Raw genomic sequence first — 25,183 nt, 5'->3', positions numbered from 1 at the left:
TAGCACCAGTGAAATGCATTGTTCGGCGATTTCTAATCACGGCTGCGGACATACACAGGGAAATACGCGACGAAGTGAATGACGAAGAAAATATACACGGAACAACCGCGGCGAACACAGATGGCGGTTTAAGCCTGACGTACTACCTAGCTGGCATATGTTCCGCCTGGGCACTTGATACATTGTCGGCAGTGTGTGCCACCAGACTATGTATCGCTCGAAGAAAGGCCAATATTCACACGGTCCCTTAAGCATTGGCCTAAGGCGACTCGAAGGCTAAAGCCATCTTCTTTTTTCATCTCAGTCCATTGTACCGATTCCTCCCGAACACTTTCTGCACCTTACGTGGATTTGCACTGCCTCCGGGATCGCAGGCACTGCAAGCTTTCTGCACTTCCCCGGGTTATGCAGTGCCTCCGGGATCGGCCCACCTTTGACCAAGCGACGGTGTCATGTGATGACGTCATCATGTGAAGTGACGTTATGGGACGTCCTGTTGACGTCACACATTTTGGCGATCTGTGGCGTCATGATGGAGTCATGCGCTGACTTAATCACATATAAGGACGATTCTTTGCATCAGCGGTGTTGACACCGACGCCGACGGACAATTTTCGCGTTTGATGAGACATCTACGACTTTTGACTTAACATGCGGTCGTTGAACTGTCTTCCCGATTAGCGCGGGCCCTTCGGGGAATGCGACGTCTGAATTCGAATTTGGCGCGTGTAAAACTTTTATTTAGCAGGTTTTGAAGCAAAGCCTCATTTTCCGCGTCGAAAGTGGTGGCCCCCATTATTAGACGAAATGTTGTAGTACATCATCGACCTCACGGCATAAGGTACACAGCGGCAAAGCCCATCGTATATACACCCTGCAGGCTTGGTTGATTACGATAATACGCACTTGTCTGAAAAAAAAAAAAACACCTCTGACACGCGTTATTGCTCCCCTCTATGTATCACGTTGTGTTCGTGTCATGTCTGCCTGGTGATTGTGTCATTAGCATATATATAATTTCCTCCTATGGTCGCGCGGTGCCGAGGGCAATGCATGACATTTATGGGACCCAATAAACGGTGGTATACGGAATCAAGGCACTCAGCTGTTGCGTGCGGGCACTGCGCTGTTCTTCGCCTATCGTATCCTTCATTAAACGCTCGGCTCCTTCGTGATACCTACCGCGTTTATTCGAATTTAACACGTTGCGATTTCTTTTGAACACGCACTAATGAAATGGTTCCATTTGGACTTATGAATGCTGTTCGAAGATTCTGCGAATGAAATGCTCGCACGATCCCTTACGCATTTGTTTAAGGCGTCTTGAAAGCGAAAGCCATATTGTCACGTGGTTGTGACGATGAAGAAACCTATAGCGAGACTGGGAAATGCGGAACCCTTTATTGGGCGACCTTGAGTCCGGAAAATAAAAAGCCAAGGTGCAAGCAATTCGCGCTGTACACTGATAACGGCGAGAACAGTCGCCGGTAATCTGATCTGCGGTAAGGCACGTGGACATGTGGACATATGGCGTGGACATGTGGCTTTATACATGTGGCATCGAAGATTCCAGCCTTATTGTTGGTGGCCGCATTAGTTCCAGAATAAACTATACTGTTCTGTGGCGCGCTCAAGCTTATAAGAATATTCTAAAATAATCTGGAAGGTTTTCAGACACTCGGACGCGTTTTGCGCAAGGCAGTGGTTATACTTGTAACGGGCCGGTTACATAAAAATATTAAAAGAAGCGGGCGTGGCAATATTCTTCTTTTCCTTCTCAGTCGACTTAGTCATCAAATCCTTAGCCAATTAGGTTCGAGAATTCACTACATATGTTTTAGTAAAGCGCGCACGCATGCGATTAGCATGGTGTATGAGAAACTGCAAAGCTTTGTTTATTGGGTACATACCCGGCCGGCTCACACCCCAGGAAACAATCTTTGTTTTCTTCTGAACACTCCAACTTTTGGATATGCGTTGAGACTCGAGTCCAGCCTGTACGCGAGTAAACGCGGCACACGAGCGCAGATTCAAATCCGCATAGTCTCACTACATACCGGACAACTACTTTATTTATGGCAGAGTTCATTCGGCTGCACAAAAAGCCGAAGATGACCGGCAATAATTCTCAGCATGCTATTGCGAGCACCCCTGTAAGACATCCCGAAATAACAAAATGACCGGGCGCTCTGTGAGTACTTTGAGGGCAAGCCGAAGGGCGGCGGATGAAACTGGAAAGACGGGCAGATGGCGTAATGATGGTCATTAAGGGAGCCGATCGTAAATAGACCCTTCGAAGCCAGCCGCGGGCAGCTTGGTCTATAAGCGCGACGAGCATACATGCCTCACTGTCCAGATCACTGTGAGGAAATTGTGGGAGCGGCCATTGTCACCGCGGAGGTGCAAAAGCGAGCCGTGCCAAAGGAGGAGGCTTACAATCCGAACGCTACAGTGACACGACCAGCTGTGACCGCTGGATACATGACACCAGACTCCACTAGACACTGCTTCAATTCGTACACAGCACTGGCCTTACTCAGCACACATCTATATAGACACATACGCACAATACTATGCCTCAAGGGCAAGCCTTACCGCGGTTAAAAATAAAAAGGGCGGATACAAACGCATTTGAAACAAGAATGAGTATAGAATAAAATGCAGGCACGTGTATATGTAATACTCATCCTTGCTTTTTTAATGAAATCAATGGAAATATGAAGGCGGCTATATAAACCAGCATTACTGCAGAGTCTTTGGCGGAACTTCGAATTACGAGGTTGTACTTAACCGATGTATTTGTTTTTCGTTACTTATTCCTATCTATCTATCTATCTATCTATCTATCTATCTATCTATCTATCTATCTATCTATCTATCTATCTATCTATCTATCTATCTATCTATCTATCTATCTATCTATCTATCTATCTATCTATCTATCTATCTATCTATCTATCTATCTATCTATCTATCTATCTATCTATCTATCTATCTATCTATCTATCTATCTATCTATCTATCTATCTATCTATCTATCTATCTATCTATCTATCTATTGTTACAAAGCAGATACGAAGGTCCTGGGCCAGCTGTCTCCAAACGAGTTTTCCTGTTTCTTGGACTCCCCCCCCCTCATTTCGGAGAACGGTTAGACACCTACACCTGCTGTCTTTTACCTGAACTGAGCGCTTCGGCGGGAAGCTGGCAGCTACGCGCGGGTCCCCTCCGTGGAACACGTGTTTGCAACGAGCTTGTTTTTGGTTAAAGCTGGTGCCTTTGTTCGTAAAAGGATTTTCAGTTCCCCGAAGTGACATTGGCCCCCATTTCTTCCGAACTGGTCGGACGTGGAGAGTGAGAGTGCAGTGGTCCCTGGCATTGCTATCCTGGGGGCGGTGACCTATGTGTCGAAGAGACGGACCCTCCAAAGGCATGCACGTTTGTGATTGGACGTTTGCTAGTTATGCAGCTTCAAAAGCATGCACGTTTGTGATTGGACATTTGCCGATTAAGGAGTTTGCCTATCTTGGGAATGAATCGTATTTAAGGAGCAGCAGAGCGTCTGCTCGGGACGGATCGATCGGACTAGATGTCGTCCTGATGATCTTGTCCTCTATGATGTTGTAAATAAACGTCTGTTAAGTTTTCCTCAACGCCGGTCTATCTGCCTCGGCTTCCTGCTGTTCTGGACATCCCTGGGCCTGCGGTACGACTCCCGCCCCTCAGCTCCACGCTACCCCCTGAGTCCGCGTCGGCCAACGACGCCCGCTCGTAACACTATCTATCTATCTATCTATCTATCTATCTATCTATCTATCTATCTATCTATCTATCTATCTATCTATCTATCTATCTATCTATCTATCTATCTATCTATCTATCTATCTATCTATCTATCTATCTATCTATCTATCTATCTATCTATCTATCTATCTATCTATCTATCTATCTATCTATCTATCTATCTATCTATCTATCTATCTATCTATCTATCTATCTATCTATCTATCTATCTATCTATCTATCTATCTATCTATCTATCTATCTATCTAACGTAAGGACCTGAATCAAACGTTGAGCAGGTAAAATTTAGAGTCGGCATTGTTCAGCGAAGCAGTGAATGCGCACATTATGCAGGTCACTCTGAACGGCAGTCACCTTCAAGTGCCAATGGCAGGACCCCGACTCGTCTCAGATCGACAGCCGATGCGCGTATTGCACACGCCCAGTCGCTCAGTCGCTCAGACTCCTGTCCCGTCAAAGTCATCTCGTCAAGAAAAAGGGGGCGGGGACGAGGTGGAAGTGTCACGCGGGCAGGGTTTCCTCGTTGTAATTGGGTAGGAAATTCTACGCTTCTCAACGTATAACACGTATAATATATAGCATAGACGCTCGCGCGGTAGCTGCGTACGATCTTCGATCCTGTCGACCTCAGCGTATATTGTTGAGGAACGGCAAGCTGCAGGTTTGCTGTATATATAGGCGCTTATACATTCGAAGACCCTGCTCCTGTGACATTGGGAACTTCCTCGTTGTTGTATCGCCTCCATTCTTTTTCCTGGTCTTTATTCTATACTGGGTTCATTTCTTCGTTTCTTTACTGCATCGTATATAATCTCGGTATTTTGTGACTAACGCGGAAGCTACTGTCCCTTGGGTGTACGCGGTGACCCTTACTTCCGCGGTTGACAGGCATGCACGGAGAGCGTATAGGCCGGGCGAGTTCAAAACCGCGATGACCCTGTCCTTCGAGTGATTGACGCAAGCCGTGGGAAAGTGGCGCCGCCGTGGCCCCCTCGCGAAACAACCAGTTGTGGAAGCTTTCGGAATAGACATGAAAAGGAAAGCTGAACAAAACAAAAGAAGGGACATAGAAAGCAGAGTTTGGTCGAAATATGAGCTCGTTTATGAGGCATCGTAAAACTAAGCTGCGGCGCTTATAGTCACGTGAGAGGGAGAGAGAGAGAAAGAGAGGAAGGTATTTATCGATGAAGAGAGCATTTACTTGTCTAAGGGTAACGGGACAAGCAAGGGCAAGGCTTTTCGTAGGTTTTTTAATGCGAAGTCTGTTTTTGATTCGTTTGTTCATGTATCCTCCCCCCCAACCCCTCTTTCTTTCTTTTCGAAGGCATTGGAGTTCTTGGGTGTGTCCAGATAAGATCGAACACGAGGTCCCGGTCACCATTCCCGATATTGATGAAATTTACTGCAGGTCTAGGCATTACACCCAGAACAATGGTTTCGCAGTTGGTTTTGCGAAAAAAAATTTGTTCGCCTGAAAAAAAAATATACAAATTTTGGCCGCAAAAAAACACTTTTCCGCCAATTTCGCGATTTCTGAAATTTGAGCGCACCTAGGGGAAAAACGGTGGATTTCTTCGTCACAATATTTATTCCCCTTAAAGAACAAGTGAAATACGATCTTATGAGTCTTTTATTTCCCTTGCTTGTCAAAGCACTTTTGAAGAAAAAAATCACAAACTTGGCAAATCGCACAAAGTACCTTTATTTCGGGAATTTATTGCTGCATACAAGTTAAAGTGAGGATAATAAAACTCGGTACATATTAACTTTGATACTTTCGCTCTCTTTTAAAATAATTTGCTTGGTTTTATCGCGTTCTGTTTCACTTGATAAGTGGGCTGAAACTTAAGTGATTTACCAAAAACGCAGAACTTTGAAAATGATTTTCTCAAAAAGGCCATTTTTAATTTGTTTAAAAATCTCCCTGATTGAAGTCAAGGACGTCATCTACAATTCTGCAGAAAAAAACTTTGCATTATTTTGGTTGCTAACAAGTTATAGTGCGTCGAATGTGACCATACCAGCCTAGCGGCCGCGTCGTTCGTTATGTGCTGAAACTCGGATATAAGTTGCTAAAAATACTTGTACGTGACTTAATCACAAATCAGTAGCTCCACACCAACAAATGCGCAGCCAGGTGTCATAGTTCAGCAAGCTTTGTCTTGCGATGAGCCGCTTGAGAAGCCCGCAGCAGCGGCCGCTCGATGCTGCGGGCACTCATATTACATGAGTGCCACTTCGACTGCGGATGAGCCCTGCTTGCGCGCCAAACTACGCTCAGAGGACAAACGAGAGAAGGAATGCATCACTGTGAAAGTTAAAGGCCGTTAAGTGCCAACAAATGTCATAATATGCAACGAAAACTCTGCCGGCAATTTCCCAGTGAGCGCCTTCATTACAGCACGCATGTATTTTTTTCCCTGCTGTTATGCGCGAAGCCGCAAAATATCGTGTAAACGCTCCACTTGCGTTGGATATTCTATCTGTGGACGCACAACAATACAGCATTGTAAAAGCGGTTCTTTAATGAAGCAAAGGACTTGGACACACTTCTTTTCACAGCCGGCTGACAAGTGTTCTGGCACGAGATGAACAACTGCAGTTTGAGTTGTTCGACCATCGGAAGCACGTATGACAGTTTTCTTTAGATGTCAATGGCTTTCTTTTGTGTCATATGTTGCTCATAGAATGAAACTAATTATCTTTAGGCCATCAGAAGAGAGAAAGCAACATATGAGCGCACTACTGGAGGCGCTCACTGGGAAATTGCCGGCAGAGTTTTCGTTGCATACTATGACATTTGTTAGCACTTAACAGCCTTTAACTTTCACAGTGATGCATTACTTCTCTCGTTCGTCCTCTGAGCGTAGTTTGGCGCGCAAGCGGAGCTTATCCGCATTCGAAGCGGCACTCATGTAAAGTGAGCGCCCGCAGCATGGAACGGCCGCTGCTGCGCGGGTTTGTCAAGCGGCTGATCGCAAGACTAAGCTTGCTGAACCATGACACCTGGCTGCGCATTTGTTGGCGTCGAGCTGCTGATTTGTGATGAAGTCACGTACAAGTATTTTTAGCAACTTATATCCGAGTTTCAGCACATAACGAACGACGCGGCCGCTAGGCTGCAATGGTCACATTTGACGCACTATAACTTGTTAGCAACCAAAATAATGCAACGTTTTTTTCTGCAGAATTGTAGATGACGTCCTTGACTTCAATCAGGGAGATTTAAAAAAATAATTAAAAATGGCCTTTTTGAGAAAACCATTTTCAAAGTTCGGCGTTTTTGGTAAATCACTTACGTTTCAGCCCACTTATCAAGTAAAACAGAACGCGATAAAACCAAGCAAATTATTTTAAAAGAGAGCGAAAGTATCAAAGTTAATATGTACCGAGTTTTATTATCCTCACTTTAACTTGTATGCAGCAATAAATTCCCGAAATAAAGGTATTTTGTGCGATTTGCCAAGTTTGTGATTTTTTTCTTCAAAAGTGCTTCGACAACCAAGGGAAATAAAAGACTCATAAGATTGTATTTCACTTGTTCTTTAAGGGGAATAAATATTGTGACGAAGAAGTGCACCGTTTTTTCCCTAGGTGCGCTCAAAACTAAGAAATCGCAAAATTGGCGGAAAAGTGTTTTTTGCGGCCAAAATTTGTATATTTTTTTTTCAGGCGAGAAGAATTTTTCTTCGCAATACTAACTGCGAAACCATTGTTCTGGGTGTAATGCCTAGACCTACAGTAAATTTCATCAAAATCGGGAATGGTGACCGGGACCTCGTGTTCGATCTTATCTGGACACACCCTCGATTGTTTCTGACAAGGCAACGCTTCAAACACGAGAACTGCAGTCGCCATAGGGCGTCTTATTTTGTAGCGCTGACCCAAAGCGGCCAGGTCGTCATACCCTGGAGGCCACGGCAAGAAGTTATGAGTGATCTCAATCCCATGTGACCTCGTGTGACTTGTGAAAGTGGATGGGCGTGTGAATTCATCAGCGCCAGAGCTCGGTTCTGTGTTTAGACGTGTGCAATATTTAACTGCACCAGTCCTATACACTGGCGACACGTCGATCCCCGTTCGTCTAAAATATCCATGCACGCTTTCGCTTCGATGGGTATTCAGTGGGCACCATGCATACTTTTGCGATCTGAGAGAACAACCCCTTTCCCAGTGCAGGGTAATCAACCTGGCTCAGTGCCGGTAAGCCTCTCTGCATTTCATTCATTGTAACCATGGCAACGAATGTGTAAGATTCCCTTCTGCCAGCTGGCGTCAAGTAGCACCGAATTTCCACCTCAAGTCTTCCTCTATGGCGGCTAATAAAATGATGTTTTTTTTAATTCGACTTACCGTGGTATTGTGCCGCTGAGCTCGAGGTTGCGGGTTCGACTCCGGCTGCATTTCAACGGGGCCGAAATGTGAAAACACTCGTCCACTTGTAGATTTGTAAATCTAACGTAACTAGAATCAAATATTTTAAAAATGATGGTTAACCTCAACTGAATGAAATTAAACGACAAATATTTTGCCGTAATGTGGCGCTCGTTAGGGTATTTTTGATATTGCGCTTAATTACTTAACTAAGACCAACAATACAAAACATTTATTATTCACTTTAAGGTCAAGTGCGTTTTGTTACGTTGTAGAGGGCATTTCAAGACGACCGATTATTATTATTATTATTTTTTTTTGTGGCAACGTACGTGCTGCGTGGTGATTTTTTTCCGACGTTTAAAGAAAGCCCGCGAAATATGAAATAAAACCACCTGACTGCAGCAGGTCAGAGTTACTGTATATGCTGTACCAAAAGGTAGCATATACAGTAACTCTATGCGTTACCATACTACAGCGCTATCAAACGTGCTTCGAGCGAAACAACCAAGAAAACCAAGCGCATGGGTTACGAACTAATTCGAACGAACGCTTTTTCTCGAAACAAAGGAATAAGCCGAGCATCACCCCGCCACAAATCTATCAACAGCCGATTATAGACATTCGCACCGTTCCCTGCTCCAGCCTTTAAATAGGCACGTATAGTCTCGGGGGAAAACGTGCTTCACAGCAAGGCACGACGTACAAGCACGTCGCTCCAAATATGCGAGGAGCGTGCTGAGAACGGGGCGAAAGCTCACTCCTTTTCTCACCTCACCCGCTCGATGGAGATTGAAGCGTTCCATTCTCTACGTCACGATAAGAACGTGACGTTCACGTCTCAATCTTGACGCCGCGGCTAAACCCGTCTTTAGTATTGTGTATGCCGCACGGCATAACAAAAGCGCTTGAAACTATGCGTAGATGCATCTCCGTACCTTTGTTTTTTTTTTCTTCAACGGGAACGATCCGCTTTCTTTTTTTTCTTTTTTTTTTCGGGCACAGCGGAGTTATAAAAATAAAGGAAGAATACGTGCGCCGCGCTTTTGAACCATCTTCGATCAACGCGCTCAACAATCCCAGCCCTAGGCGGTTCCTATATTTAAAACAGCCGCAAAACTCGTGCGTTGCTAAGGGTGAAGCCACCTTTCCGGCCCCTTCGGCATTCTCGAAAAGAAACAAGAACACCGAAAAAAAAAAAAACACTCTAGCGAAGGTCACGAGGAAAGCGTACTAAGCACGGCACGTGAAAGCGTGCGCGAAAAAAAATATTGTCGAATCGCGAGCATCGGTGTTTTCCACAAGCCTCTCGAAGATAGATCGCACTGTATTTCTATCCGTACGCAAGTCAACCGTGTAAGAAGCATGTGGATGCATAAGTCGGCCTGGTCACGTTTTTTTTTTTTTTTTTTCCCGAGAACAACCACCCTGCGTACACACTATTCTGAAACACGTCTGTACACGCTGATGGGACGCTTTCCACCCCCATGCATAGAAGCTCGCGTATTTACAGAACGCATACTACACCTCGGCTTTCTTTCTTTATCCTGGCTCCGCAAGATGTAGAAGCGTACCGAAGTGAAAGTCCGGTATCGGCTGCGCGGTTCATGTACGCACACATATTCAGCTTTCCTTTTACGGTTTTGTTTCCGAATACGAAACATTGCGCGGGCACCATTTCGACGTGGTGCGTCGTTCAAAAATGTGCCGACCGCGCCGCAGCCGTTCACGTACAGTCAAAATCCTTTCTTCCTCTCAGCAGTGTACACACGTCCTCTTCCGTATATGTCTGAGGATGACTGGCTTGTACGCGCACATGTACACGTAGTCTGCAGCATCGTTTTGTCATTGTCATGGTGTATGTTCACCACGCTCGAAGTATGCGCCCACTGATCCGTTCACCGGGTCTTTTGCTTCCTGGGTATGCCCGTAAAACGTGCCGAAAAAATGAAACAGGAAAGCCGTACCGCACGGAACTGGTATTTGCTCGACGACGTCGAGCGAAGAAAATGGAAAGACGATTCCTTTTCTTCGTTCATTTCTTTTTGTCCATTCTGAGAATGTAATGAAAAACCGCAAAAGCGGACGAACGCGAAGTGTTCGGTGACTGGAGGGCCATTTATGTACACACGCACTTCGGAAGGCGTTGGGGCTGCGGCCGCCGCCACCACCCGACAAGCGCAGGAACGCGGAAAGAAGTCGAAGAAGAATAAAATGATAAAGAAAAAAGTCGGGTGGCACTTTAGTTCCGTTATTATAATTTCTGTCCAGGATAGCCATTAAGCTGTCTGCTCTGTTTAATTAGTTAATGCTCCAAATATTTAAAATTTCATATGACTAATTTTTGGCCTAACCCCAGTGTGGGTATGAGCTGTATAAGAAAGAACATCATCATCATCGTAAAGGAGCAGGAAGATGAATGAATCTGACGTCACGATTTTCGTATACGCCAGGCCGACACAGAGTTGTAAGTATACTACAAAGAAACGAAAACAATATTATAGGTTCTGAAAGTAATACGGGAGGCATATGCCTCGTATTACGTTCTGCATTACATGTGCGGTTTGCATAGTATGTAGAGTCGATTCTGATTTTAAAAACCCATCATACCAACTATAGTTGGTATAATCTTACCTTGGTCTATAGTTGGTGTATATATTGGTCTTATTTTGGTCTGCAGTAGGTCAATACTTATTGCTGGCCTATACGCCAGCAATAAGTATTGCTCAAGTCACACTACCACGTTTTCTGCGCATGCTTACACAGAAAAATCTTCGCGCATAAGGATCAGTCGCTGCTTTTTTTTTTAAACGTTTACCGGTACCTTTGAGAAATAACCGAAGGAAAAACAATGACGGCGAGATAGAAAAGGTGATGACATAGAGTTTAATAACAAAGCACCAGCGGGAAATCTGGCGCTATTGTCCGATGGGAGCTGCAACGTATGGTGCCTCAGCCAGCATGGGAATGATGGGTAGTTCAGGAATTTGCCTAAGCTTCGTTCTTTCGGCTCTGTTGTGGCTCTGTGTGGCTCGGTGTGCCCTGCAGCCGCTTTGTCGCAAGACGAAGTTCCAGAAGTTCAGCAAAAGTTCGAAAGTCCCACTTCACCGCCTTGACCCTTTTAATAAACAAGTAGACCGGGCCAGTTGGTACAGATCCATCTTCGTAGGAAGCGCAAAACTACACACAGGGACAGCAAGGAAGAAAGACACTATACAGGCGCTTATATCGATCGCTTGTGTAGTGTCTTTCTCCCTTGCTGTCGCTGTGTGTAGTTTTGCGCTTCCTACGAAGATTGACCCTTTTAGGCTGGCCAATTCAAATCGGTTCAAGAAGTTCACGACGAGCCATTCTTTTACCCGAAACAATAGCCAAAACACAATAACAAAAAACGAAACTGCAAGTGCGTTCGAAGCTGCAAGCACGAGGACTAACTAGGCAAATTCATGCACTATCCCACATTTCCATGGTGGCTGAACGATCGCAGCGCCGCAGTTCCCTCTAGTAAATATTTGAGGAAACTTTACTGGCGATGGTGTTTAGAATCGCGAACACACACCTCTTGAGCTTCACTGGCTCGAGCTCTAACAATCCTCCTCTCTTCTTTTCTCTCTCTCTCTTCCTGCTCGCATGCTCATTCGCTCGGAAGCTCGGATGATCTTAGAACAGCACAGGTACACACAGCCGAACACACAGACCCAGGCCCGGCCGCTTCGTACCTCGGCGGGTCATCTTGTTCCTGGTATGGGAGTGTATTTATGGAAAGCTTTGGAGCGGCGGCGGCGGCGGCATGTGCTCATCGTGCCTCGCAGACTGACGCTTCTGTATTAAGTTCTGTTATACGTGTATGGGACGGAGAAGTATGTTATACGTACTCGTCCTCTGCGCGGAGATGACGCTGGCGAACAAGAGCCGCAGCAGCCGATATTGTACAAGGAACACCGGCGCACAACGCGGTTCCGCGTCCGTAGAGAGAGAGAGAGGGGGAAAGAAAGAGTTCGTGCTACGGTCTTCGAGAAGGTTACGTTGGTGCAGTTCCTGCAATTTCTTCAAAGGGGCGAGGTTCGTAATACAAATACTGTGACACAAACGCGGAAGGCCTCTCGCGAAGGAAACCCGTGCCATCTTTCCGGCATACGAGCGTTCCATCTTAATTATAGTCTACAGATGAGACAAAAAGTGGGTCACAGGAAGATTGTGGCGTTATCGACAGTGTGATCCGTGCGGAGTCGTTAGCTTTTTAACATTTATTTATTTATTTATTATTTATTTATTTATTTATTTATTTATTTATTTATTTATTAATTTATTTATTATTTTCGTGATCTCAGGGCCATTATATAGGTGTTAAGAAAGTAGTGGAGGTAATCAGTTACAGCGTCTTTTGAAATTAGTGTCGTCAGAGATGGTGGCTGGGTGGGTGGTGCCAATCGCTCCCAGTTCTTAGTGTAAAAAGAGTAAAAAGGACAGCAAATTTGTATTGATGATGGGTGCAGGATGACACGTATATGACGGACGATAGAATGGTGTAATACAAGCGCCTTGTAGGAAAGATATCGTAGTCGTTACATTTTTCTGAAACGGATGCCTGGGCGAGTTGGTTCGTATAGCTAGGAAACATAAAGCAGCGCAAAAAAAAAATAAAATGGATGGAACACACAGAAACGCGAATAGATACAGCCCCGACTCGCGACTATTTTATTGCTTCGAACGCAAGGCCTTTTACGGCAGGCATCAGAGCAACAGAAAGGAGATTACGACAAAACGTGCGATGATAGCGACACGTGTCAAGAAGTTGTCGAAAGAGGTAAACAGGGAAAGGGGTCAGCGAAGACTAAAACTTAAAAGATGAAGTACGCTCATGGTATGCCAACCAAAAGTCACAATAAATATATGTCACAATAAATATAGTCACAATAAATATAGTCACAATAAATATAGTCACAATAAATATATAAATTTCAAGGAAAAAAAGATTACTTAGGAATAAACTAACCCAGTCAAGAAGTCGCACAAGACCGAAGATATGTAGATGAAAACACGTGGTCAGCCAAATGCTAGTGAGAAAGCGTACGCTCAAGATAATGTACCTCCTTCTTTGAGTAGGAAAATATATTGAGAGGGAAGTGTTGTTTCTTTGGGCGAAAAGATTAGCGCTAACAAGCCAAGCTTTACCTTGATTCTTGATACGCAGGAATGGAGAGAATGAAAATCAGAAAAAAAAAAAATGAAACAAGCTGGCCGGTTCTGAATAGACTCGACAACATAACGGTTAGTGTTGCCTGAGTTGTTGCCTGACCAGGTTGAGCACGCGTACGCAAGTGTCGACCTCACTTGAACTTTATAATGCGGAAGGTTAAATGGACGCTAAAGAGAAAAACGGTTTTTCTCGTATTAGTAATTTCCTGCTTCACGATACAAAAACACCAGGATTGCTGCGAGAAAACGCTTGGTAAGCCAGAAAAAGCGCAAAAACAAAACGTGGGTGGCGACGCCACCTTGAAGTTCCCACGCCAGATCTCCGTGACGTCATAGATTTTGACGGCGTCAAAGTTCCCAGTCAGTAAAAATGAAGTACACTGTCATCTGTATAGGAGCCAGAGGATTAGAATGCCAGGTTTCAGGAAATTTCGTTGCGCCAATGCGGCCAAAAAACGAAAAAAAAAATGCACTTTGAAATCCGTGACGTCGCCATCGAAGATTTCGGCGGTAAATTTTAAAGCGATACTTTTGATATTTGCTTTCTAATCTATTATTAAACCGGAGTATAATTTATCAGTCTAAACTAATTTATTGTTTTACTTTAGTGTCCCTTTAACGGAAACCGTGGCGGAACAGTAATTTCGGCGTCGTTATCCTTCAATCACACCCTTTAACCAATCACATCCGTTTAGTAATACAGCTACACGGTTATTTGCGTTAGACATACACTGTTAGACTCCCGGCCCCACGAAGTAACGCACGCGTACTACGGAGCAGTGGGGGTTGCAGTAACGCGCAGTCATGACACACTAAATGTTTAACGCCTTAGTGGGCGTATATAAGATGTTTGCTTGTCCCATGGCAAACACCCTCGAGCTTAAGGGCTAAAATCAGTTTGTAGGTGGACACAAAAACAACTTTAAGTGCGAAGTATTGCTTGGACAACGAAACAATTTTTGGGGGTTTACGTGCCAAAACTACTATATTATTATGGGGCACGCCGTAGTGGATGGCTATCTATCTATCTATCTATCTATCTATCTATCTATCTATCTATCTATCTATCTATCTATCTATCTATCTATCTATCTATCTATCTATCTATCTATCTATCTATCTATCTATCTATCTATCTATCTATCTATCTATCTATCTATCTATCTATCTATCTATCTATCTATCTATCTATCTATCTATCTATCTATCTATCTATCTATCTATCTATCTATCTATCTATCTATCTATCTATCTATCTATCTATCTATCTATCTATCTATCTATCTATCTATCTGCGACGACTTGCCACTTATCCAGTACTTTGAGAAACTAAGACCCATGGATCACAGAGCAAGCGAAAGCCGAGCGATACAGCAGCGTTTGTTCGGAGCACTCCTTCAAGTGGACTCGGTGGCGCAACGGTAGCGCGTCTGACTCCAGATCAGAAGGTTGCGTGTTCGAATCACGTCCGGGTCAGGATTATTTTTTTTAATTTTTTTTTTCTACGGCTAACCCGTCGGTTCTATCTAGGAAGCATCCTACTCACCTACTTGAAGTTGTCTCCTAGTTTCAATTTATTAAAATTGACAGGCACATTATGCGGAAAAGTGGGGGACTTCGTGTGAGTCCTACCTATTTGAAGGCGAAAGCCTTAGATGCCCCTCATCAAACGCGAAAATTGACCGTCAGCGTCGGCGGCTTCCGCTTCGTCGTTGTAAACACGAGCTAGTGATGCAAAAAATCAGCAACACGTTATGACTTCACCACATGAAAGCATAACAAGACATCGTCGCTTGGTCAAAGGCGGGTCGATCACGGAGGCAGTGCGAAATCATGTGAGGTGCAGCAATATTGCAATACCTCCGATCCTGGAGGCCGTGCAAAACCACGTTAGGTGCAGAAAGCTTGGGGGGGGAGGGAGGACCAACACATCGACCGAGAAGAAAAAGAACATGCCTTTCGCCTTCGAATCGTCTTTGGTATGCACAAGGGACACTGAGAGTTTTTGTTGTTGTTGTTGTTGTTGTTGTTGTTGTTGTTGTTGTTGTTGCTAGAGTACCACGTGCTCTACCTCATTTTTTTTCTTTTCTTTATTTATTATTTTTTTGATCGAGCAGCCATGGCTCTTAGAGCTGTGCACGGGCCGTATTTCCGAGCCCGAGCCCGGCCCGGGCCCGCTGACTTTGTCGAAGGCCCGCCCGAGCCCGACGGCAAAGGGCTGCGAGCCCGCCCGGCCCGGCCCGACGTACGAAAACACAATCCCGGGCCCGGCCCGGCCCGGCTTTTTGAAGGTTCGCTGCGAAAACAAAACATCGTTTTCCGGTAATTTGGCTTGCAACAAATATTTTATTTGCAGTGCATACCTGCGACAGCGCGGCACTTTTGCTATACAAGTAGACGGCCTCATGCCAGCAACAATAAGGTTCGCTCGTCAAAGCCGTCACGTGTACTGGGTATGCCCATGCAAGCGTTAGCTTGTACGAAGGCGATCTACGTCGGGGCGCTCGTCGCTGTCGCGTGCATTTTCACTCATATGGAATTTAACCTTAAATCTCACGCGAACAGTCGCGTGGCGCCGTCACTAGCTCATGTGGTGTTACTTCTCTGTTTGTCGGAGTGCAACAGAGGCAGTGCTTTACCTGCTCCCCTTTTGCTTAAAGTAGCGAATGGAAAGGAAAAGCGGTAAAGGGTGGTCGCGGAAAAGGCTCTGTATGCGTGCTGGAAAACAATTCCCGCTCATTCTCTTTATTTCGGGCTTGAGTCGGGCTTTGCGCCGGGCACGAGCCCGGCCCGATAAAACTCCCAAGTAGCCCGAGCCCGGCCCGGGCCCGAGGTGAAAATGCGTCGGCCCGCCCGAGCCCGGCCCGCGGGCCGGGTCGGGCTTGGGCTTTCGGGCTACCCGGAGCCCGTGCACACCTCTAATGGCTCTACAATGAAAGAGCGGTAAGCTGTCCCTAACGAAAATCTGCAGTTACGAGTTTAGAAAAACATGTGAACGATTTCGAGTACTCGATACGGGAGAGCTATATGCCTCTGACCCCGAGAATTATGAGATAGCCAAACAAATCTGCCCCGGGTCCAGACCACGACGTTTCACTATGGTGCTCTACTCATTTTTTTCGTACATTTTCATACAGATACTGGGGAACAAAACGTTTAAAAAAATTTGTGGGGAACTATAACCGAATGTCAGCATAGGATACATTACGTCGCGAGGCCATCCTAATTGCCCTGGGTGGCAATGAGGTCTAAGATGAAAATTCTTAACGACATCTTCCCAATAATACTGAACGCTTTCAGAATCTTAAATATTGTCGTCTTTGCTGCGGAGCTTTAGAAACATCATCGCAGAACAAGCATTAAACAACAACAACAAAAAAGATTTTTGATAAAGTTCGGAGCACGGCTCAGCGCCTTACTTTAAGAGTCTTATAATCTCTGGTGAGAAGGGTACGAGTTCGTAGTAAAGCCTAACGCATTTACTTTTACATCATCGGTACTACTCTTGGCTCATTCTGGCTGACTGTTCGCTTCCATTTGCTAGTGACGGCTACTATAATTTAATTTTGACCAATATAGTGTTGGCTATCATGACAATACGATTTAATTGAAGGTAATGCTAAGGCATTTACCGCTAAATCATCACTGATTCTTTTATTTACCTTGGATTCGACAGCCGGCCAAGATATCATTATCACTCAATGTCGACAAGTTCAGATGGACTTTCTTCCCAATTAGCTCTGCCAACGATGGATCGCATGTCTTAACTCCCACGCTGTAGTCTGCCGGAACGAAGCGCGCTACTGTATCGCGTTACAGAAACCGTGGCCTAGAATGCTAGTCATAATAATAATAATTATAATTATTAAGGCGAAAGCCTTAGATGCCTCATCAGACGCGAAAATTGACCATCGGCGTCGGCCGTCGTCCCGCGGCCTCGGCGTCACCACGAGTGATGCAAATAAATAGTCGTCACGGGATGGCGTCACCATACGACGTCATCATGATGTCATCCCATGACACCGTCGCTTGGTCAAACGTGGGCCGATCACGGGTGCAGTGCAAAAGCAGTTGAATTGCAGAATGCTTGCAATGCCTCCGATCCTGGAGGCAATGCATAAGCACGTTAGGTGCAGAAAACTAGCGTAGGGGTGGCGGGGCAGGATCACTACATCGCCTAAAAGAAAAAGAAGGTGGCTTTGGCCTTCGAGCCGTCGGAGACGAATGCCTAAAGGACCTTGCGAGTTTTGATTATTACGACAACGCACTCTGTTTCACATGAAAATGGAATGGTGGCAGATGCACGGTCTCATTCTATTACTTGTGCATATTGTTGTCATGTATACACAGTGTATACCTTCTCGCGCACTGTTCCAGACGAACGGCTAGCTTCGTTACACGCTTTTCGAATCAGTCGACGTTTTTTCGTCCAGCCATCTCCCCATAAAACGTGAGCGCCACAGTTTTACCTAGATCTGCCCTACGCTCCTTAGGGAACAAAAATTATGTCAGATTCGCCCTAGCGGTGATAAGCCTGAAGGAAGAGCGCAGCTGGGGGGCCCTCCTTGATTAACTTTATTTTTTTTTCTTTAATCTCTTTCTTTCGCTTTCTCTCTGTCTCTTGTATCTATTTTTGTATCTGTTTATTTCTGATTCTTTCTTTCTATCTCTATCTATTTCTCTTTCTCGCTATATTTATATATCTCTATATTCTATACTTATTTTCTTTCTTCCCTTTCTCTCTCTCTGCTTCTTTGTTTCTCTTTCTTTCTCTTTCTGTCTTGCTCTCTGTTTTTTCTTTCTTTCGTGTATGCTTCTTTCTATCTCTTTCTATGTCTTTCTCTGTATTTCTATCTTTTTATGTCTTTATTCCCTTTATTTCTATTTTTATATTCTCTCTCTCTCTCTCTCTCTCTCTCTATGTTTTTCTGTCTCTTTATCTTTTTGTGGCTCGCCGCGGTCGCTTCGCAGCCATTCCTTGGGCCAACTGTTGCCTTCTTCCTTTTTAGTGGATCAGTGGTGAGTTGTGGGATTTTGCCAATTTCTGTGGCACATACCCATTGATCATGCTAGTTTTTTGGTGACCACGAACATATTACGGCCGGCTGTAACGGCTTCGCTGTTAAAAACAAAAACAAAAAACATCCGTACTTCCCAAGGTTCCACAGTACTCCGAAACTTTATCAGAACACGTTCGAATGATTCCTGCACAATTTCGGGGACGCTGTACGCAAGAAACTTTGTACAGACGCTTGTTTGCGGTTTATGACTGTTAACAACAGTCTATAACGATGTGAGTGGTATAGTTTTGCAAGCAAGAACTGTGTTTGGCCTATACATTACGGGATTCAAATTCTACGAAGCGAGGGAAGACAAAACAATGATTCGGTTGGCGATTCCTCAAGGACGGGCCCGGGAGTTTGAGGTACAAGTGCGCCGAAACAATGCAATTGAGCTCCTCTGCGTTCATATTTGGTTTTGAAGTTGCCTCCCATACATAACCTAACGGTCAATAGCCATTGAATAGTAGGTAAACCAACTCATTCGGAGGCACTGGGCATGTAGATAACGAAACTAACAAACAAACCCACGCATGCTTGCGTAAAATAAAATACAATGCTTTGATCATATCGAGTATAAAAACAAGCAATACTCTCCGCCCTACTCATCCAGGCTATATATAAACATACGCATTGTAACTTCGCAAACGGCTGCGTGATCCAACCTTGCCGAACAACCGCGATTGTTTCGGTAATATTGCGAGAGGGACATTCGTCCTCACAGCCGGAGTTTCGTCCTGGGATAATAGTAGTAACTAAAACAAAAATAAAATAAGAAACGGCGATTACTGCGCAGCGGTGCCTGACCTTTCCAGGTCACTCGTCTATATATGTGCGCGTGGTCCATTACTTTAGAGGTATGTATACAGTCCTGCATGGTCTACGCGCGCCGCGGTTGCGCACACAGCGACATTCCGATTCGCTTCTGCAGTGACGTCACGGTTATACACTACAGGTCGCATCGACCGCGCGCCTGTGTTGTGCTGCGCAGTATTGAAACGGTGTGTGGCATAGTGGTGTCCAGATGCGCCGTATGCAACACCGCAGCATCGCCACCGCGAATGTTTCACGGACGTGCCCGCCACGGCAATCGTAACGTTCCATGCAGACGCTTGAGGCCTGGCGTTGTCCATTGCTTCTTTCTTTCTTTCTTTCTTTCTTTCTTTCTTTCTTTCTTTCTTTCTTTCTTTCTTTCTTTCTTTCTTTCTTTCTTTCTTTCTTTCTTTCTTTCTTTCTTTCTTTCTTTCTTTCTTTCTTTCTTTCTTTCTTTCTTTCTTTTCTACTTTGAATGACAGTATGTCTGAGGGCATTATGTGCTATAGGTGCGTGTACAGACTCGAGCAAGCCTGAGACAGCATGCATGGGGGCACGACAATACACACATAAAGCGTCACGCGCTGGAAGTGCAATCGACCGTCAATGCGGTCGCAACCAAATGAAGACAGCGGAGATATTCTCGCGGCTGGCTGTCTGTAAAGGTCGCGATATGTATACGCTTGTAAATTCTCGGTGTTTGTGCGCATATTAGCAGGCGGACCTGTATATACAGGTGCATTGACAATCGTGAAATGCGACAATTTTATACTCGAGAGCGTAGCTTAGAGGGCCGTATACGCTCAGCGGTTTGTGAACGGCGAACAGTGTGCGCGTTGGCGTCCTCGGTGCTATTCGGAGCACTGTGGAATACCGCCAAGACGTCAAATTCGCCGTGTTGTCAGCTCTGATTGGCTCAGAGGGCCGCTCTCATTGGCTGAAAAGGCCGCCATTACTGAAGATTACAGTATGGTGGAAATCGACAGTGCCCACAATAACGCTCCAGGTGTAGCGTATTTGCTCGCGTACTACCAGCAATCGTCGGCACCGACTTGTATTGACTATGGCGGTGGCTAATATTGGTTAAACAAAGAATAACGATAGTTAAATGGTGGTCGATTTTGGCTAGTTCCAGCTAATACTGGCTATATAATTGCTACATAATGGCTCATGTTCGTTAGTTATGGCTAAGCAATGGCTAATAATGTGACTAAAGTCACATCGGAAGTGACGCTTTTGACGTCAAGAAAACGTCACGTAAAACTTTACGCACGTATACAGCGCAGGAAAACGTAGTGGTCTACGTATGCGCGACTGCTTTGTTTTCGCACCTTGTTTTTCTGCTGTTGTCGAAGTGAGAAGCCAGACACTGCAGTAAAAAAAAAAAGAAAAGAATCCCACGTTCATGCGTAGGAATCGGAGTTTTCGAAGCTTTCTTCGACGCATACAGAAGTGTTCATGTTGTTTTGTTATCTTTTCTTGTATCCGTGTTTACACGCCTTAGTTTCCTTTATGATAAAAGCAGGCGTTATGCATTAGTTGGTTGCTTGGTTTATGGTGCTGAACATCCCACAGCGAATCGGTCTATCAGGGATGCCGTAGAGGAGGGCTCCGGATAATTTCGACCACCTGAGGTTCTTTAACGGGCACTAGAGTATCGCGCAGTGCACGGGCCTCTAGCAATTAGCCTCCATCAAAAATGCGACCGCGGCCGGAATCGAACCCCCGTCTTTCGGCTCAGCAGCCGAGCACCGTAGCGTAACCACTGACACAATGGTTCAAATAGAATGAAGCAAACGGTTCAATATATACGCATACATTGAACCATTTGCAAGCGCGATACAAATTCACGTGAAGTCTTTAGATGCAACGCGAGCATCTGATTGGTTGATAGCGAGGATTTTGATGTGTAAGCATTATACAGGGCTACTACTTGTGTCTCCATCTGTCTGCCCATCATAGGCATGTGCAAGTGGGAGGGGGGGGGGTGCACATTGTTTTGCAGCCCCCCCCCCCTCCTCCCTGGACTAGTCCTAAAGAAAATAAGCTTCGCAATTGATCCAAATGAAATTTGAGTCATCGACGTGCTGATCCCCACAACCTGCCTTTGGTGCTCGGCTTTCCGGAGTTAAAAATGGGAACTGTTGTTGCAATGCGACATCAGGGGTCCTCGGCCGGCATCATCGTTATAGAAACCTGCATGGCCTGAACCCTGAACGTTAAAGTGACAGGAGAGGTACGATTCAGTAAACATGTGGGGCTGACTTGGCGCCCCCGTTAGATGATTTACGGGGACCCCCTGCTCCCCGCGCACGCCTATGCTGTCCATCCCTTTGTAACGTATCGCGTTACAATAAGTGGGCTGACCCTGAAACTTGTGCAGAAGGGTGAACGTAGACAGGGGCCCTGGCCTATCCCGTCTACTCGTCAACTACTAGCACCTGACGTATACGTGTTTAATATGACACTATCCGCACCTGGCCAGAACGGCCCCATTAGGGCGGTGGTAATGCAGTAGTTACTGCGGTCGCGGGATCGAATACCGGCCGCGGCGGCCGCATTTTCGATGGAGGCGAAAATGCTTCAGGCCCGTGTACTTATAAATTAAGGTGGACGTTAAAGAACACCAGATGGTCAAAATTTCCGGAGCCCTCCACTACGGCGTCTCTCATAATCAAATCGTGGTTTTGGGACGTTAAACTTCAACAATTATTAATACAGTAGTTACTGCAGTAGTTACTGCAGGAGTTATGGAGTAGTTAGCACTGGTTAATGTCAGCTAATGGTGGCTGAATAATGGGTACTGTCGGCTTGTGCTGGCTAAACAACGGCTAATGTTGCTGACTAGTGTTGGATATGATGGCTAATGTGGGCGGCCAGAGTTGCCACATGTTGGTATGTACATTTAAAACTCGATCTAACCAAATCAGACTTTACGAAGTTCTTGGTTTAATGAAGACATTTCCGTTCCCCGGTAAGTACCCATTGGGCACAGTGTTGTCATCAACCCGAATTAACGAAGTAACTTGACCGCCAAACCCGATTTAACGAAATTTTTCCTGAAATAACTGAGTAAAGCAGCGGCGAGCTCCTTTTAATTTTGATGGAGACCGGTTTTCTTCGAGCGTGCGCTCTAACGCAATCGCGTCAAAACATATAGGCGCCCACCAAGTCTCGGCGCTACCTTCATTTAGACGAGGCAGCACACCGTACTGTCGAGCGCGATTAGAAGGTGATCGCGCGAGCGTCGACCAAGATAAAGTCCCTTGATATATAGAAAGTAGCGACACTCTCCTCCATATCCTCTCTCAAGTGTCCAACTCTCCTCTCCCAAGTGTCCAAACCGTATCCATCTCCTCTCCCAAACGACCACCGTGCGGGCGCCGGCCCTATAACCCGGCTCGCGCCACTTTCCTATCAAGAATGCTGTGTCATGCAGATAACGCGCGCGTTTCCCAGGCGACGGCCCGTGAAGTGGGGAGGTGGAAGGCGGGAGAGGAGGGTGCTCGGCGTGGCGGCTCGGTTAAAAGAAGGACGGTACTTTCCCAAGAATATCCAGGGACTTTAGACCAAGAACTACAACAGCGCCACAGCCCAGAATCCTCTTTCGAGGAGAGGGAGGTATCAGGCAAGCTTCACTCACTCTTTTCGCTGTTCCTTAAGCTGCGATCTATCCCGTCTGAGGAAGACGCATTTTCATTTCTTCTTTTTTATGACAACGCGATTTATTTTGTTCAACTTAGCAAACCGTTCAAACGAAGCAGCGCGAAGCACCAGCTTTACCAGATCTTTCCCAGCAACTTTGTATCGTCCGCGGAGATAAGAGCCAACGAAGTAAACACTTGATCGCAACGAATGGAAAGATTAAAATAAAGAGAAAGGACGTAGAGCTCGTCGTAGAGGCGATTGCTGTAGCATGGAACAGCCAACGAGGGAGACAAGAATGCGTAATCTTGATTTTCACTGTTCCTAAAGGTGCCGCTAGGCCCCTGGGAAGTTAGGCCGGTCGACGCTCGCGCGATAACGCTCATATCGCGCGCGACTACTGTCCCCTTGCACGTAACATCGCACTCGGAAGTCGGTAGCGCTCTTACCTACCGGCTGGGGGCGACGGTGAATGCTTTCGTTGTTCCATGGTTCATGCGACAGGTAGCACTGATAGTGTCCTCGCACGTTTGTCGCTCGGCTTGCTCGCACGATCACCGGATTCTTTCTCCGCGTCTTCGCATATCGGTAAGCCTCTCATAGCTTCACGTGACCGTCTACCCTGCCTGCATCGCCCAGACAGGGTGTCCTGATCTCTGGACGACATCAGAGGCTCCATGTGCTGGCCGCCCTCAGGCCGACCCCGCCGGACTTTTCACACGCGCAGGCGTGGGTTAGAGCAGAAACAATGCCATCGTAGCCTTTGCGCGTCTCTACGTTACATTTGTAGATTTCAAAGGACTTAAAATTTATTTCTCAATTGCACGCCATTTAACGAAATAATTTGAGCGAGTTGATCACCTAGTTAAACCGAGTTACAACGGTAATTACAAATAATGCCTACTCATTGCCTGGCACTTGCCCAGCAGAGAATTTCTGCTCCGGTTTTCTTTCAGATTTCTTGGTGTTTTCGACGAGCCAACACTCTGTGAGCGCATGCAGACCGCAGACGCGGCGCAGTGACGTCATAGATATATCAGTGCGTGATATCACAAAACATAGCAGGTTAAGAGACCTTCGTTTCGAGCGTAGTTCTTAAAAACTTGCGAGAACGAATATGGCTTGAACGATGGTTGGTTAAATAACTTGTCAGATTTCAGTAAAAAGTCAGGTCTGTCACGGAGGTTTGAAAAATAGGCAATGGCCAACACTGCTTTATTTACACACCGCTTCGAGAAACGTTACGAACGAAAGGTACGTGCGGCTCTTTCGTAATAGAACAGAGGCCACATTGCACTCATTATTTACATTGTGAATTACAGTGCACAGCAGTGAAGCCAATGGCATGCATTCTGCACCTAGCGTGATTTTAGGGGCGAAGCTCCTTAAGGCGGCACCCGTTCGTCCCTCGTAGTCGTCGTCGTAGTCCGTAACAAGTCTTACGCTTTGACCTCCAAGGTGGTGCCGGTGGGAGATTTTTCCTGTGCGTTGTTGAACAATAAAAAATTCGCAGCGTGCGCGTTAACTAAAAGCCGACTTCTTCTGTCTCTCATTCCCATTAGCAGCCATTGTTTACCTCCAAGGTAGTGCCTGGTGAGATTTCTCCTGTGCGTGATTAAACAATAAAAATTTTGTTCAAAACGCCGTTGATTGATGAAATAAACCAACGAAAGACGCCAGATGTTTTGTAAAAGCAAAACGAACGAACGCCAGATGTTTCTAAAGCAAAACGAAAAGACGCCAGCTGCTTAACGAAAGACGCCAGATTTTTCTAAAGCAATGGTTTTCTAAACAATGAAAATTCACAGCGTACATGTAAAGTTAAAGTGAGCTGCAAGTCGTCATAACTCATCGAACCTTTAGTATAAACGCGCCCGATCTCACGTCGGTGATGATGTACTGGGCACAATTCACGGAAGATTCACGGTTTACCGATGAACCTCCGCAGCTTCGCCCACTCATCATCATTCACTCCGTGGATATGCTGTGATTTTTTCACTGCCTCCGAGGTCGGGTGCACTGCAAGCTTTTTGCACCTCACGTGGGTTTAGAGGTGTGCGCCGCCGCCGCCGCGCAATAACTGCGGCGCGCCGCCGTTAGTCTTTTCTTTTAATTCGAATGGGGAATCTGGAAATAAAATACAGCACTTCGCCGGAGGAGCTCTTCTCGATGTGTCCATGTAATGAACTGTCCATTTCAGCGGCCGCTGAATAGCGGGAGCTCGGCGAGAAGCGCGCCCTGTTTCCGGTTCTTCTTCTGCAGCGCCATCATGACATCACGAAGCTTTC

At 45.7% G+C, this 25,183-nt stretch overlaps 1 protein-coding gene and 1 non-coding gene across 9 annotated transcripts in view; one reads left to right on the top strand and one right to left on the bottom strand.

Moving 5' to 3' along the window:
- LOC119396332 (nuclear migration protein nudC) overlaps nt 1–25,183 on the bottom strand; it is a 232,691-nt gene that overhangs the window by 163,646 nt on the left and 43,862 nt on the right. For 7 of the 8 annotated variants that reach the window (XM_049417049.1, XM_049417046.1, XM_049417045.1 and 4 more), the window contains exon 2: nt 8,158–8,202. The exons of the other annotated variant lie outside the window; for it this stretch is intronic. In XM_049417049.1, coding sequence (XP_049273006.1) covers nt 8,158–8,202 — 45 coding nt within the window. The remainder of the gene's footprint in view (nt 1–8,157; nt 8,203–25,183) is intronic. 8 annotated transcript variants of the gene reach the window in all.
- Trnaw-cca (transfer RNA tryptophan (anticodon CCA)) lies at nt 14,782–14,853 on the top strand. Its single transcript has one exon. It is a non-coding gene; the product is annotated as a tRNA-Trp (tRNA).

The sequence above is a fragment of the Rhipicephalus sanguineus genome, chromosome 6 (assembly GCF_013339695.2).
Source record: "Rhipicephalus sanguineus isolate Rsan-2018 chromosome 6, BIME_Rsan_1.4, whole genome shotgun sequence".
Taxonomy (NCBI): domain Eukaryota; kingdom Metazoa; phylum Arthropoda; class Arachnida; order Ixodida; family Ixodidae; genus Rhipicephalus; species Rhipicephalus sanguineus.
Note: the sequence above shows the minus strand (reverse complement) of the source record. Positions and strands in the feature narration are given on the sequence as shown.